This window comes from Vigna unguiculata, chromosome 8, assembly GCF_037176805.1.
Source record: "Vigna unguiculata cultivar grain cowpea cultivar isolate G323 ecotype 2 chromosome 8, ASM3717680v1, whole genome shotgun sequence".
Classification (NCBI taxonomy): domain Eukaryota; kingdom Viridiplantae; phylum Streptophyta; class Magnoliopsida; order Fabales; family Fabaceae; genus Vigna; species Vigna unguiculata.
Genome location: NC_140799.1, coordinates 13,018,525 through 13,036,044, shown reverse-complemented (window position 1 = coordinate 13,036,044; position 17,520 = coordinate 13,018,525). Strand labels below are relative to the sequence as shown.

Genomic DNA, 17,520 nt, shown 5'->3' with positions numbered 1-17,520 from the left:
TTTTCAGATTGACTCTGCAAGCTTTGTGTGGTGGCATTCATCATCTCTTTCTGATATGTCTGGTTCATCTTCATCATTTCAGTCATCATTTTCATCATATCTTCCAAAGTGACCTTTCTCACTGCATCATTCATTAGCTGACTCAAATCTTCAGACATTTGTTCAGCTCTGATGGCCAACTTCAGAAGCACATCTTTGATTTCATGACGAAGTGCATTTAAATCTGGATTTTCAGGAAATCTTTGATGGGGTTGAGGGGTGGTATTAACAGTTACAAGTAATTCTATGAAGTTGTTCTTACTTGCATCCCTCAACATATCAGACAATATTTGCTTATTTTCGTACCACTCTTGCTCAATATTTTTGCATCTTTGATTAACTCGCAACCTTTCATCCATGGACTCTAATTTCTCTATAACTTCACCCATTAATATCATAACTTCCTTGTAGGATGGTCCATTGGTTGCTTCAACTTGCTGTGGTGGTACATATTGTTGCTGAAAGCTATTTGGAACATATGATTGTTGAGCTGAACACTCAAAATATGGTTGTTGCTCATATCCCAAAAAAAATGATCTAGGATATAGATCATTAAATTGTTGTAAAGTTAACCCACTTATATCAGGTGTAGAAGTAGGTGTGACAATTTGTTGCTGAAAATCACGTGGTTGCTGTGGATAACAATTGTAATCCATTTGAAAACTACAATGTTGATTACTTTCATATGAAAAATTATTTTGCACTTTTGAAAGAGGTTTTCTGAAAAGAAATAAGTTGAAAGCTTGTTAAGTAGACTTCCAGGAAAGAGAGGTGCGTCTCAATGGACAACTTAAGTACCTTATCTTTCCTTAGCCAAAGTTTTTCCCAACTAGTTTCACAAATTTCCAAACAAAAATCCTCAAACAAAAATTATGCTTAAAAAAATAACTAAATAAAATAAAATAAAATAACTAAAGAAAATTAAAAAAAAATGTTAGAACAAAAATTGAGAAAAGAAGATGTTAGTGATAAACAAAAAATAAAAAATAAAAATAAAAAATAAAATCAAAAGAATAAAAAATAAAAATAAGAACTAAAATGATGAAAATTCTAACCGTGTTCCCCAGCAACGGCGTCAAATTTGATAACGTTGTCGTTGACGCGTTCAAATTAATACTACTTATCTATAACAACTTTAGTATTGTTAAGAAAGTAGTCAACAAAATAGAAAGGGTAAAGTAACCCAAAGTCGTCTCCCAACGAACACGGAATTGATTTTTAACAAATTAGTTCTTATAAAACTATACAAAGCGGTTAGTCAAATAAAATAAAAAATATAGGGGATTAAGATAAACAAAGATAGAAATAAAATTTAAAAGATAAAAAAAATAAAAACAATAGTAAAGAAAATAGATTGATTCCAATTCTTTTTCAAAATAGATTCATCATCGGTTATCTAAAGATTATTGCTCAATTAATTATTGTTGTAGATTTGCAAATTAATCAATGTAAAGTCTCAATTAATTTGTTGGCGTTCTCACTTTTAACCAAAGTACAGTCTCAATTAAAAGTGAGAACTTTTAGATTATCCATAGTAAATTCAATCAAAATACAGTCTCAATCAATTTTACTATGCCTAATCATGTCTATTCTTTTATCCCCTCACCAAATAAAAAGCTTAATTAATCAAAGTAAAGTCTCGATTAATTTTCATTAGAGTAAATACCTTTAACCAAAGTAAAGTCTTAATTATTGGTAAAAACTCATTTAATCACATGAAAGTTTCTAAATAAAATCAAAGTAAAGTCTCAATTAAATTTAAAATCCCTTGAACTCATATGATCAACATGCATATAGATTTAAAATCATTACTTTTTACGAGATTCAAAGATAAAAGACATAGATGAATTAAAACCTCAACGATAATAAAAAGAACAAAGAAATTAATTCATTCTAACCTCAAAATCCATAATGAAATTACAATGGAATCAACCCAAGATGTTTAGCAATCCATGGAATACAAAAGAAGAATAGAGAGAAGAAAAGAGAGGGAAAGGAAATGAAATTAGGCACCCCTAAGGGTTCCAAAACTCCGAAGTCCCAAACTTGTCCTTTTTGCTTCTCCCTTGGTCTCTTTATATAGGAATTGGACTGGACTTTTCTGTTGCTAAAATCTCTCAAATATCTTTAAAAATAAAGATAAAGATAAATATTTAAAAATATTTGGAGAGATATATACTATTTGACAAATATAATTGGTTGATAATATCAATATCTAATATAATTAAATTAATTAATTAATTAAAGATATATGATAAATTATCACCAATTAGTATTTGTATTAATTTTCCAAATCAACCCTTCGCAATCTTCTTAAATTATCTTCGAAATAATCCAATATCTTCAAGATATATTTGTTTGTTGTGGAACTAAAAAGATTCAAGAAGATATTGTCATATTTAAAAAGATTTGGTAGTTATTATCTTTTAATATTTTATGATATAATTAAATAAGATAATTATTTAAAAATATCAAATAAAATATCTAAAGATATATTTTTCCCAAATTATCTTTTATCATAAAGATAAAGAAAACCGCAAGGTCCAATTTTTTTTGTTGCTCTCTTCTTTGTTTAGCCAAACTACTTCACTTTTTCAAGTTTTTATTGTCGTCTTCATGCAATGCTTGGCTAGGATTTTGTGCTTTTGATAATTTCTTATTCTTGGATTTATCTTTAAGGTGTCATGAAGCTTTAAACAATTTATTTCCACACCTCCATGAGTTCAACTTAGCTGCAGCTGCACTAACACACCTTAAAATATCCAAAGAACATTTATGCAACTAAAAACCTATTTTTAACATGTTTTTGTATCTCATGCTCAATAAACCCAATAATAGGAAATCCCAATTAAATCAATCTTTAAACACACAAATTCAATTAAATACCCAAAATTAAACATTGAATGAGGGCAAAAATACGCACTCATTAGTGTTCATACTTTTTGGGGTGCTCCAAGAATTCATTATCTACTATTGCTTGCTAATAACATTTGTATTAAAATTTCTAAGCACGATGGGAAGAATTCAACATTGAGATCCTAGACAATCTTATCCACATCTAGAGGAAATACCTTTAGTAAAGACCTCCAAGAGAGTTTTGATGATGACAAATTATATATAATCGTACATATACATGCTCTATTTTTACAAATGAGCTACTATATTCTTTATGCTAGTTTCAACTTATCAAATCATTTAGTGGACACTTGAAACATTAGAAAATTTATCAGTAGTTTTATTCTTGTTTGAGCATGTTTGTTCAAAATCAAAGAGTGTAAACAAAGTCGGAATCATAAATCATTTTAAAAGATTAAATCAAAATTATCTTTAGAAATGATAAATTCTCATATATGTTGAAATGGACATAAATGGAAAAAGGTTTCATATAGAAAAATGTATCTTTTCAAAGGTTTATTAGAATATTAAAGAAGAAACTATTTGTATTTATAACTAGCATTCCAAACAATTCAACTTTTCCCGCCAGAAATAATGATTAGACCAAACGCCGCAACGAAATGCGAAACGTCACAACACTCCAAACGACAGCACGAAACCCCTTGATTAGACCTCTACATTTGCGCGATGGTGCAGAAGGTTGAAGATGGTGGAGTTGCGGTGCCGATGATTGACGGCGAGAGTAGCGGCTGCCATGGTGATGATGATTACTCCGATGACTAGGGTTTGAGGAGAAATTAGGGTTTCTCATGGGAGAGATGAAGATGATGACGTGGCACCATTTGGTTGGTTGAATTTTGAGTGCTTGGATGTCGCCATATGTCATTCTCTAATTGGTTAGTTTAATAAGTGGAGGATTATGACACGTGTCATCATGTTTTATGAGTGGAAAGAGGGGTGAAAATAGAAAAAGGCAGGGGTGTAAAAGTAGATTTTCTGTAGCCCATTTGGAAAAGGGGAGTGTATACGTAATTTAGGGGGTGCAAAAATGATTTTTCCAGAACTTGCTAATTTCAGCATTATTTAAAGGTGGTTTGTAACTTCAATCAATTTATTTTCCTACCTTGAATGAGATTAATCTTAATTTCAGCTGCATCAATAAATGTTAAAATATCCAATAAATAATTTATGCAACTAAAAATCACTTTTTAAGACATTTTTATCACACAAGCTCAAACAACCTAATTATCAGAATTATCAATTAAATCACTCTTTAAGCACATAAATTCAATTAAATACCCAGAATTAAACACTAAATGAGGGCAAAAATACGCACTCATCAAGCAACAATAAACTTTAAAGACCTATATAAAGGCATCAAGATTAGGATGAAGAACACATAAGACTTTACAAGAAATACAAGTGTCACTAGTGTAGAGAAGGCTTTTTGTATCGGTTCTCCACCTGTTATAGATCAAGATGACATAGAAAGTTTCCATTTTCTATGCCAATTTTGGACCTGCCATAGAAATTTCCACTTTCTATGCTAGTTATGACCACAAGCAACATAAAAAGTGCCACTGAATCATAACTTAGTTATAGGCTCCCATATGTTTGGGCATTTGGGTCTCAAATCCTCTGATCTATAAAAGCAAGGGATGAACACTGATGATGATATCTAACTTGTACTCCATCAACCTTGCCTCCACCTCCCTGAGAAAAAGAGAGTGTAGTAGCAATTATAAATAAGAACACAACCAATATAAAAAAAAAATCTTTTACAACAACAAAAATGAATAGTTTTTTTATCAGTAAAAGGGAACGACCCTTATTGCACATCTTCCCTTTTCACCATCAAAATTAGTTGTCAAAATTACTTATCAAAGCTAACCATAGAAGAGACATATAGGGATAGGAATGTACCTGACATAATATGGAGCAATGACGGCCAAATAAAATCCATCTAGGAGAAGTACTATGAAACCCATCATTCCATAATATCAAATCCTTAACCATGAATTTATATTGTCCCTCCATGTCATTCAACAGCCACCCAATCTGTTCCTTCCAAACATCCTTAACAAAAATCTAAAAATTGAAAAGTTTGTTTAAACCAACAATAAAACATAAAGGAAACAAAAACTTCTTATTTCCACAAGTTTTATTATTCTAAAAAAAAAGAAAATTGCATATAGCTCCAAGAAAAAAAGTGAAACATAATGACAAAGTCCATGTGTGACCAGAGTGCATGACATGACAAAAAGTAAGGGTACAAATACCGAAATTAATCCAAAAATAATTCGAGATTTGATAATTCATTTGTTTAATTTTTTTTTTTACCTTCTCTATGTTTCCCCAAAACTCCAAATTAGAGAAAATCACCATAGTGAGTTGAGCTAAACCAATACACTAATGAGCGAATTACAAAGCATGAGAGCGAGAGCCATCAGAATGAGAGTAAGTGTAGTGCAAAAGCAAAGACGAGGAGACGAGAGAAGAAACAAGGAGGAGAGCGAGAATAAGAGTGCAACGAGAACGAGAGCATATAATACGATACGAGTGAAATGCAACGATATAGAATAGAAGAAAATTAAAGATATTATCTCGATTATGGTGATGAATTGCCATAGTATCTATATTTTAAATTAAAAATAATACAATAAACTTGTATTTTATTACAAAATTGCCACCACTCTCACTTACTATAACGGTTCTAGTGATAATCGACATAGAAAGTTTCGTCATATCTACCATTCCATCACTATTTCACTTATTATTATGGGTGGATTATAACTGCCATAATAAGTTATCATTAAATCCAATTTTTGCATGAGTGTGGTTTAATGTTATTTTGTTTAATTGTTATTCGTTTTGTATGAGATTTGGATTTCCTTGAATAAATTGTAGTTTTTTTGAAAACATGTTAATTTAGTAGTTTTAGCTAGATTTTTAGTAAGAATTTTAGTTTTATTGACTTTCTTATTTTTTAGAAAATTAAAAGGTAAAATTGTAGCTAGGATGAATTTTTGAAGTAAAGAATGAAAGTGGTAATTTTAGTTTTTATGTTAAAGTTGTGTAGTTTTGGAGGCAATGATTGGAGGAAGCTTGGCCAACTTGTTGGACTAGTTTGGCAACCTATGGTAACCTGTTTGAAAGTCATTTAGGTAGCTAAAGCAAGCTTGAGTAACTTGTGCTAGCATGTGTAAGAAAGTTGAGACAATACGAGCTTGAAGAGTCAAATCACATGTTTACATCCAACCTGAGTGGTTGGTAATTAATCTATTACTATTGTAGTGATCATTGTGCAACCTATTGGACCAATGCCACCTAACCTGCTACTTCTAGTTGAAGAAAAAGAAATAAGAAGAGCTTTCTTGAAGTGATTAACACTGACCTATTAGAATAAGCTTGATTAGTTGAAGCTTGGAAAGACAATTTACCATAAACTTGTACTTGATTCATTTGTAGGATTAAATAAAGTTAGTTTAGGATGGTTTTAGATTCAATTTTTATTTTCAATTCAAGTGCAATGTTCTTAATTCAATTTCCTATGTGTGTTTTGTAATCACAATAGGGAGTTTTTAGACCAAGAAGGAGGGTGGTGAGGTGGGGTGGGGGGGTGGCAGTGTTGAATTGGCTGTTTTTCAAAAATTGTGTTATTTTTGAAGTTTGTAATTGTCAAAATCAAATTGACCATAGGATTTAACAATGTATCAATTCTAGATCATACATTTTACTGATTGAATGTTAAAATTTTGACAGTTAATTTTTCAATAATTACACCAAACATTGCAAATTTGATTGATATGATTACCGAGATCAGTCACAATATTCGCAGATAATTATTATTGAAGATCAATTAAATTTGATTTCTTCATTTGCAAAAACTTAAATTTATGCACACAAATTTATATTGGTTTACTCTAATGGAGCTATATCTAGTTGATCAAGACAACATAAGCTTGATCTTTCACTAACACAAGAAATTACAATATCCTTACAATTAAATTCTTGTAAATACAAATGACAAAACCTAATTTATTGAATCACATAAGAAACACCAAATGCACAACAAGAAACCCTCTTGCAGACCTGGACTCACACCAAGAACAACACACAAAACACAAGAAAGATCCAACCTCAAAATTGGCTCCCCCTAGCCAACCAAGACCCTTTCTTCAACATGCCACAAAAGATCACAAAATACATTCGAATCAATTTATATATATATATATATATATATATATATATATATATATATATATATATATATATATATATATATATATATATATATATATATATATATATATATATATATATATATATAAAAGAACAACCTTGAATAGAACCTTGAACCTTTTAGAAATCATGTACCTATTAAGTGGTCATAGAATTAATCTCTTATTGTCCAATAAAGATTTCTATACTTGGAACAAAAACATAAGATTTCATTCCTTTGAGCTCTTCCACTAGAATATGCATATCACATATTAACATTCAAGAACATCTCAATTGGTTGAATTGTTATTCAATTGGTTATGGTATGAAGGTATGAAGGTATTCAATTGGTTGAATTGTTATTCAATCGGCTGATTCCACTGAAGTCATGTGTGATATCAACAGATTGTACGGACAAATCAACTTATTTAATTCACCTATAATTAGGCTATATTAGATGGTTTTGAAGCATTGAAGAATGTGTTTTGGTTGGCTAGGTAGAACCACTACCAAGGTTTGGTTGTTTTTGTGTTTCTGGGTGTTTTCTTGTGTGATTCCAGGTCTACAAGTGGGATCTTGCTGTGCAAGGGTTGAGATTCTTATGAGATTAAAGAATCTTGGAGTTTTTGATTAATTCAAAAGTGTAATCTTTAAGGGATTTTGTAATTATTTTTTATATAGTGCATGATTAGGCTCAAGTTGTCCTAATAAGCTAGATGTAGCTCAGATATTGAACCAGTATAAAATCATTGTGTTATCCTTTCTCTCTCTCTCCTTCTCTCTCTCTCCCTCTCTCTTATCTTGTTCTTCATTTAAATCTCAAGAAAACTCATTTTATCAATCTATGTAAGGTTTGCGTGTGTTTTAATGTAATATGGAGGTATGACTAAGTTTGATATAGCAATTGGAATCAATCTTGTATGATAAAGCATGTTGTTTGAGTGAGTTTGGTGATTTTCGTGTTTCAGCAGAATTTCCTAGAATGTCAGTTGGTTGATTTTATATTTCAGTCTGTTGAATCATACTAAATGAACAAATTAATTTGTTGTTTCTATTTTTCAATAGATTGAAATGTATGGTCATGTAACAATAAACATATGATTTGTTAATGACTTGCATCCCAAGAGTCTACATCAAGAGCCAAGGATTAGGCCAACTTTTATTTGTTTGTTTTAAAATACATAAATAATTGTTTTTCTGGGCCTTATACTTTTTTGGGCCATTATTGTCTTTTTTGTTGTCTTTATGTCAACCTAATGTTTGGGCCTTTCTAATTTGCAACCCACTTCAACAAATATTGAGCTTTGAATTGAATAGAGAGTTTTCCTCCCCTTTTCAAAGTTCACTAACCCTAGCATTAGGGTTCCTCCCTTTTGGGAGGACCGAGAGTGAGTGTGAGTGAGGGCTACTGGCTTCCTCCATTGAAGGACCTTGAGGAAGCTCGTTGAGTCACTCCGTCGCCTAATTCGCTCGTTCCGTGCTATTCCACTGCGAGCTTCGTCCATCCATATCACGTTTCCACCAAAGAGAACCGTGTCGCTTCCATCGAACGTTTTTCGTCTTCCGTTGCAATCCAAAGTCTTCCACCGTGCGTTTACTTTTTGCCATCGGTAGATCGTTAATTGGAAGCTTCACGAGGGTTTACCACCGATCAGAACCAACCCGATGTTGAATCGTGAGACCGCCATCATCATTTGTTGGTCAATTGAATTCAAACAAAAAAGTGTTTTTACAAATTTTAATTGAACATATTTTAAGTACTCAACCAATTCAATCCACCTTTTTGGCTATAATGGTCATTTTAAACCTATAAAGTTATTTAATTTCAAAGACGCTAAAATTTCAAAGACAAATATAATGATTTACTCTATTGAAAACCAAAATGGTCACTAGTTTTACATTTCTTTACTAGAGTACAAGAAAGCTACAAAGTTATTAAATAAAGAAAATCAATCTTTGAAAAAGTAAGAATGTAAAATTAAACAATGGTATTGCATATTGCATATTACAGACCCATGAACTAATGTTCCATTTAATATTTTTATGAAATGACAAATTTAATGTAAATAATAAATTTGACTATATTTTTATTTTTCTCTTAAATTATAACCTTCCAGTTTTAATTATTAAGATTAAAAATATATTTCTCTTAGGGATTATCTTTCTTCTTTTCTGTAAAACTTTGCATATAAATACAACTTCTAAATTTTCTTTGTAATTTCTTACAATAACAGAAAGAAAGGCCTAAAACATTTTCAACATGTGTTACCCTACAGGACATGTGAAAAAACCTACACATATAACATAAAATACTAAATTAAAATGGTTAATTTGTTTAGTAACTAGATTGAAAAGTATTTATTAGAAATTCAAAGAAAAATTGCATTATATCTTTTCAATAAAAACTTATTCGAGTCAAATTTTTAAAATATAAAAAAACAAGTGAAAATAAATAGACAAAAAATAATTGTTGCAGCATAAATTCAAATATATCTTAAATTTGAGCCATGCTCATGTTTTGATTCCATGTCATTTAAGTGTATCAGATCCTTTAGTTAAAAAAAAAAAAACTCTCATTCCAGTTAACTATATATTCTTTCAATTACAGTTTTTATTAGTATTTTAATTCAATTGTACATTTTCTCTCCGGTATCCAACTCACACGCATTTGCACACAAAGGAACAACTAATTGCATATGGATTAACTTATTTTTCTTCTATGTTTCTAAAATACATTAACATACACTAATTTTAATATTTTAAAAGATGTTAAAAACTTTTCTAGTTGATCAAAAATAAATGTATTAACCACTAAAAGAATATCAGGACACAGAAAAGAGACCCTACAAATTAAAGGATTTTAACTGGGTGACCTAGATGGAAGACAACCAATAACATTAAAGAAGACACTGATCCAGAAAGATCGCGTGTGAACCACTCCTCGGAAAACGGCGTTAAAATGACGTGTCGATGAACCGAGCCAGAAGCAAAACCACATCAACACACATACAATTTTGGAATATTTTCCTCAATGCCCCATCCAAACGCAACACCCTAAATCATAGCATAGCCCCTCTCTCACTTCCTCTCTTCACTCACTCTCTCTCTATCATACCACACAGACCTGACACAAACCAACACAACACAACCCCATTCTCCAAATCCAAATTCCGCACCACCCTTTGCGCGAATCAGCGACCCCACACTAATTTTCACCCCACACCCACATCCACTCACTCTCTCCTTAACTTCCCATGCCACCTTCCCCTTCCTTCCCTTCGGGTATCCACAATAACCTAAAAATTCTCCTTAATTCCTTACTATTTTTTTTTTCCCTTTCTCCTTCGCAACTCAAGTCAAACTCATTTCAATTTCAATTTTCATTTTTTTTCTCACTTTATAAATATCTTCTGTTGTATTATTCCTATTATTTTATCTTTGACAGAGAACCGAACCAAATGGCGGAAGAAGCGGAAGCGGGAATCCCACAAACGCCAGTCCAAGCGTCACGACGAAGATGACGAAGACAATGATTCCGATGACGACCGTGACGACAACGACTCCGACGACCAGTTCCGCAGCCCTAACGCGCCTCCCAACACCGACTCCCGTGTCGAGATCGAGGTCGTCTCACGTGATGGAGTCCAGATTTCGCGCTTCCCGCCGGCGATCAGGCGGACCGTTACCCGTCCTCACGCGGCGGTCACGGCGGCAATTGCGGCTCTGGAGTCCGGCAGGGGACACTCGCAGCATGGCATACCGGTTCTCGAGAATGTGTCTCACGGCCAGCTTCAGGCTTCCTCGACTGTTTCTGCTGATTGTCTCGGGGGTTTGAGCTTTGTTGCTGCCCTGCCTCCTGTTATGAAAGGCTCCGGCGTTGTTAAACGGTTTGGCACTAGGGTTCTAGTGGTCCCCATGCATTCAGGTTCTTCCTTGGATTTGAATTTTTTTTTTCTGGTTTCTGAGAAATGTTTTTATTTGGATATTGTGGATGTGCATGATGATGTAAGATATGATTGTTCCATGTTTGTCTGCCATGTTCAAGTTCTTATGTTTTTGTGCAGGATGTGGTAACTTCTTATATTTGAATGAGAACTTTTTATTTTGTTTTTATTCTAAATTGATATATAAATCAAAAAAATTGTTGACTTATGTAATAGTTTGTAAAAGTCATATGTGGGATATGGTAGAGTAAAGGTCTTTACAATGCCTATTTATTAAAATTAAACTTTTCGTTCAAAAGTTCAAAACTGTGTGGCATATCTTTGTTTTGATGAGTTTTAAATATCCTTTATATGTTGTTTTTTTCCTTTGATGGAATTATATATAATTTTTAAGATCCAAATATGCTTTGGTTGTGGGTGATTAGAATGAATTTTAGCCAATTGAACATGTTGAATTAGATGATAAATTTTGGGATATATATGGACAGATTGGTTTTCTCCAGCCTCAGTGCATCGACTTGAGAGACAAGCAGTTCCACATTTCTTCTCTGGAAAGTCACCAGATCATACGCCAGAGAAGTACATGGAATGTAGGAATTACATTGTTGCAAGATACATGGAGGACCCAGGGAAGAGGATTACAGTTCCTAGTTGCCAGGCTTTGTCTGTTGGTGTTGGTAATGAAGATTTAACTCGAATTGTGAGGTTCCTTGATCAATGGGGAATCATCAATTACTGTGCTGAGAACCCAAGGCGTGAGTATTTGGACAATGATACTTGCCTGACTGAGGACACTAGTGGTGCACTATGTGTGCCATCAGTGGCTTTAAGATCCATAGATAGTTTGATTGAGTTTGACAAGCCCAAGTGTAAATTCAAAGCAGATGAAGTTTATTCATGTCGAACAATGCACAATACAGATATTTCTGATTTGGATGACACAATAAGAGAGTATCTATCTGAAAACTATTGCCACTATTGTTCTCGATCTCTTCCTGTTGTATACTACCAATCACAGAAAGAGGTACACCGGCACTTTGTTTTAAACTCAACTCACCCTATCATGAATAAATCTGTAATTTACTTTTGTCCAATCTACCTTTCTGATTAATATGCTGGAATGGTAGTTATTAACACATGGCAATGCATACGTATGGAGATGAGATTGAATTTCTTGTGCATATGATTGCTGGAGACAAACCTCCTTTAGTTAAGAGATTATACATTATGTTGTTGTTGCATACCATTTATATTATTGGGGATTCATTTCCTTGGTTTTAATATAGATTGAAAAACAAATAAAATTTAAAAATGCTAGGTAACAGACTACCCGATACAAAATAATTTTGGTTTTTTCTATAGGATGGGATGGGACATCATTATTTTATAAATTGAAGTGGTTGTGAAGTGGCATCAAAATGGGCACATGTTAGTGTCTGTCTTAGGCTTCTACTTTTGATGAGGTTTTGTTATATTGGTATATTGAACTAAAATTCTATTAATATTGCATTGTTTCTGTTACTCAAGTGTCTTAGAGTTCAAGAAAATACTATACATGGGAGAAATAGATATTTGAAGGTCTCAATGAAGAAATATCTGATGATTTGTGTCTTTGATGAGTTTTGTTATTAATTTATTATGGAGCATTCTATAAGCCTTTTTTTTTTCCTTGTGTCATGTGATCATAGTCTACGAGAGCCCTATAGGCAGTGGAACAAACTTAAAGTCAACTTTAGCTTTGTTATCAACTCCCAGAAATCTACTCAAGATACCTTTTGCTAGCCTTCTCTTCATATTAGAGTACCAGTCCACTACTTATTATAGATTAGTGTCTTGAATTCCTGTGTGCTTTTCTCCGCAAAAGTGAACCAATTGGGATAATCTTCATATTTTTTGTTTTCCTTTGTGTTTGTACTCTTTGTGGCTTCAATCCTATTCTTCTAATACAAATGTTAAACATATCTTTCCATGTCAATTATTGTTGAAGGTACTAATTTGAAGCTAAAACGGCACTTTGTGCTGCAGCTTGGGTTCATGTCCTGGAAATTCAGATTTGAATGGGCAGTCTTCAATTTAACCATGACAAACTCTGACAGCTGGCAAGTGATTGCCAGTCTGTAAGATAGACAGTGCTTGATTATCTACTATATTATTTTAAAAGTTTCCATTCTGCTACATGGAAGGATTTCTGTCATTGATATTTCTTGAAGTTTACAAATATGGGTACATTATGATGACCCAAGTCTAAAATTAAGCTGTAGAATCCCTTTGGAAACGTTTGTCATTATTTGTGGTTGACCTCCCATGTTGCAGGTTGATATTTTACTCTGCACTGATTGCTTTCATGATGGGAGATTTGTTGCTGGTCATTCTAGTATAGATTTTATTACAGTGGATTCAACTACAGATTATGGGGATCTAGATGGGGATAATTGGACTGATCAAGAGACTTTATTGCTGCTTGAAGCAGTGGAAGTTTACAATGAGAATTGGAATGAAATTGCGGAGCATGTTGGTACCAAGTCGAAAGCACAATGCATTCTTCATTTTCTCCGTCTACCTGTAGAAGATGGAAAGTTAGAAAACATCAATGTATCAAGTCTGTCCTTGTCATCGAATATGAATAATCAAGAGGGTAATGGAAGATTGCATTGTTGCTCAAATGGGGATTCTGCAGGTCTGTCTTACTAAAACAGAAACTTCTGTAACCTCTGCTTTTGTGATATGGTTTTGATTTCATATCTCTGTTCTTGCAGGATCCATACATAACAACCAAGATTCTGATGACAGGCTTCCTTTCGCAAATTCTGGAAATCCAGTTATGGCACTGGTAGGTGCTGGAAATGATATTCTTGAGTTTGTGATTTATTAATGGGTGCACATGAACTATGCTTAATTAGAAGACAATGAGGTGGTTATCGTGCTGCATCTAATATCTTGTCCTTTTAACTTGTTTAGTTACATATCTCCTCTTTGAAGGAGAAAATCTCAGTGTGTTTGATTTAGTTTATTTTGGTGAAATCAGTGTGTGTTTGAATCCTCCAGAAAAGCTTTCCTAAAATGCAATTAGTGATGATAGTGTCAGAATTTCACAACAAATCAGTCTGTCTATTATATTCTGGAGTTCTTTTGATTGGATTCTTACGTATTTGATTTTGGTGGGTGCATTGTAAAGGTTGCCTTTTTAGCTTCTGCTGTTGGACCAAGAGTAGCTGCAACTTGTGCTCACGCAGCATTAGCTGCATTGTCAGGGAATAATTCAGGGAGTGTGACAGATATAGAAGCTTTGGAAAATGATAACAGGTGAGTGTCAGTGACTGTCATTTCTTGTTTTAAGTGTTTTCTCCTAGTTATTCCTTTTTCATCTATAGCTTGTACAATGATATATTGTCATTTGCTATTGTTCTTTTCACTTGCTCTTTCTCTATAATTTTATTTCCTCTGCACCAAGAGCCAGCCTTATTTTATAGTTCATATAATTAGGATTTTTTATTGGCTTCTATGAAGGGTAAATTCAGAAAGCATGAATAATAGAGATGGTGGCCATCATGGAGTGGCTGCAAACTCAAGTCAGAAAAATGGTTAGTTTTATGGTTGTTTCATTTTTCAGTTGCTGATGCGTAAATTATACCCCCATTGTCTGGTGAAGTGGTAATACTCAGTGTGTAATTCTTTTTGAGAAGTAATTTATTTGAATTCAGGGGACAAGTCAAAAGTACCTGGTTCATGTGCTCAAGATGAGGCTGGGTCGACTCTGCTGTCTGCTGAGAAAGTCAAAGATGCTGCCAAAGCAGGCCTCTCTGCTGCAGCAATGAAAGCTAAATTGTTTGCTGATCATGAAGAGCGTGAAATTCAGAGGCTATGCGCTAATATTGTTAATACTAAGGTACAGCTGCTTCATTTTTTATTTCTTAACTTAATTGTTTCAGCCTAACTGGCTACATACTTCATCCATGTGTCTGCCGTTTTCAATCTGGGTGGATATATATGTATGTGTATGCACTAGTTAAATATCTTTCTTGCAGAATAGGTTAAAGAAAACAATTTGGGAAAATTTAAAAGCCGCCTGTTGTAGTGTTTTTGTGTGTATAACGTGTTATGTGTATTGACAGTTGAAAAGATTGGAACTGAAGCTGAAGCAGTTTGCAGAAATTGAAACACAGTTGATGAAAGAATGTGAACAAGTTGAGAAGCTGAGGCTGAGGTTCGCTTCTGAGCGGTCTCATGTTGTTTCAGCACGTCTTGGAAATGGTGGAACCAATCCTCCAATGAATGTATCAGGTGTTGGTCCTTCGATGATTAACAATAATAGCAACAGTAGGCAGCAAATGATTTCTGCTTCTTCCTCTCAGCCTAGCATCTCAGGGTATGGCAACAGCCAACCAGTTCATCCACACATGTCCTTTGTCCCGCGGCCTTCAATGTTTGGATTAGGGCAAAGGTTGCCCCTGTCTATGATACAACAATCACAGGCTGTTTCTTCAAATTTGATGTTCAATGGCCCCAGTAATGTGCAGCAGCCTACTCCTAATCATTCGCTGTCGAGGCCTGTGTCAAGAACTAACTCTGGTTTAGGTTAATTAGAGGTTCGGTGGTAGTTTTAAAATATATAAGATACAACTATTGTATTTGATTATTGTTTTCAGCAGTTCCGAGTAGTGCCATGAAATTTGTTTAGTTTTAGGTCCTGTAATTGGTTTCAGTAAACTGTGAAAGTGTTGCTTAAAAGGGAATAAGTAGGCATTTGATTTTCCTAAAGTTATAGTGTCTTCCCTTTTGTTTTCCGATTTAGGGAACATGAAAAGTTTATTGACATCAAAGTAAAAGCGCCTTAGTTAGTTTACACGAACAATTAACATCGAAATCTGGTCTTTAGTGACTTTTTGTCACACTGTCTTTGCTATTGCACAATCTAATAAATCCATGTTTATTGGATTATATTGTATCTGTCACAGGACAAGGGTGCAGACTGTTTATGGATTCTTGCCCTTGTCTAATGATTGTCTGCAAAGTTCGAGACCATTGAATTTAACGCATATTGTCCTCTAATTAAATTAAAAAACAACGTCACCTGCAGGTTAACTACAAAAAGGACGAAGTTATTTATTTTGTCAACAAGAAGAATTATGTAAGTGAGAGAGAGACTCGGGTATCCCATCCTGTATACAGACAAAACAAAAACATATAAAGAAAGCAGCTATTTTGTATTTGCATTTAAGGAATACAAATACTTGGTAACCACTACATCACACCAAAAAATCCCCACACAAAACAGATATAGTAGTTAACCAAACCTAGAAATAAAAAGTCAGTTGCAGTGACTGATTACACTCATGGCTCTACTGAATACGTTGAGAACCTACACAGCTTCTGTTAAGATCTGCAGGTTGAGATGACAAATAAACTCGTCTCCGTGGGTATTGTCCGAACCCGTCCCCGTTTTGACGGGGAATCCCCGCATTGACTGGGTATGGGTATGGGGAATCTCCGATTTTTTTGATTGGGTATGGGGATGGGGATGAATATATCCCCGCCATAATACCCGTTCCCGCCATATCTCCATCCTCTTTTAAATTATTAAAATATTCACAATTAATTAAGTAACCCTATATATATATATATTATTTCTATTTTTTATTTCTTCTAAATATTTGGTTTGTCATGAAACTCATTCACATCTCCAATATATTTTTTATTTTATCTTAATCTTTATGTAATTATGTTAAAATGATGTATGTAAATTAAAAAAAAGTTATGTCTAACATTTGAATATTTCTATTATTTTTTAATATTTTTATTTATTAATACTCTCAATTTAAGTGTTTAATAGGATAAACATTTCATTTACTAGGTAATATAAAAAAAATTCTTTACTTATTATTATTAATTTTTGTTTTATTTGAACTCTTTTATTTCGCTAAAATAATTTTTGTTATTTCTCAACTATTGAGTATATATGTTGATATTTGAAAAGTTTTCTTAGATCTCTAAGATATTTTTCGTCTTATCATACTCTTAATTATACATTTGTTTTTCTTTGTGCAATTCCTTCCAATAGTCTTCAAATTGTTTATAAGACACACATTTGTTAATTTTTTAATATTTTTATTTTTGTGTATTTTCATAATGTAGAATATTATTTCGATAAATTTTATCTAATTATTTTTTATTTTCTAACTCACTACAATCATACTTTAATTTTTTTCACTATAATTGTATAAATAATTTTTATTTACTACAATATAAAAATTTAATATAATTGCCATGAATATTCTTTTATCACTATCCAACATATATTGGAGTTTAAAAGATACAAGATCTATGATAAAATTTTATTATGTTTATTATTTATTTTTTGCGTCATTTTTTATCAACCATTGAGTATATATGTTGATATTTGAAAAGTTTTCTTAGATCTCTA

General features: G+C 32.9%; 1 protein-coding gene across 1 annotated transcript; it reads left to right on the top strand.

The window, feature by feature from the left end:
- Positions 1–10,166: 10,166 nt before the first annotated feature.
- Positions 10,167–15,857, top strand: LOC114194176 (SWI/SNF complex subunit SWI3C-like). The gene is made up of 9 exons (XM_028084267.2): positions 10,167–10,437; positions 10,601–11,080; positions 11,588–12,123; positions 13,413–13,776; positions 13,856–13,929; positions 14,275–14,402; positions 14,607–14,680; positions 14,801–14,985; positions 15,212–15,857. The coding sequence occupies exons 1-9, from the start codon at positions 10,410–10,412 to the stop codon at positions 15,677–15,679; spliced, it is 2,337 nt and encodes a 778-aa protein (XP_027940068.2). The 5' UTR covers positions 10,167–10,409; the 3' UTR covers positions 15,680–15,857.
- The last annotated feature ends 1,663 nt before the right edge of the window (positions 15,858–17,520 follow it).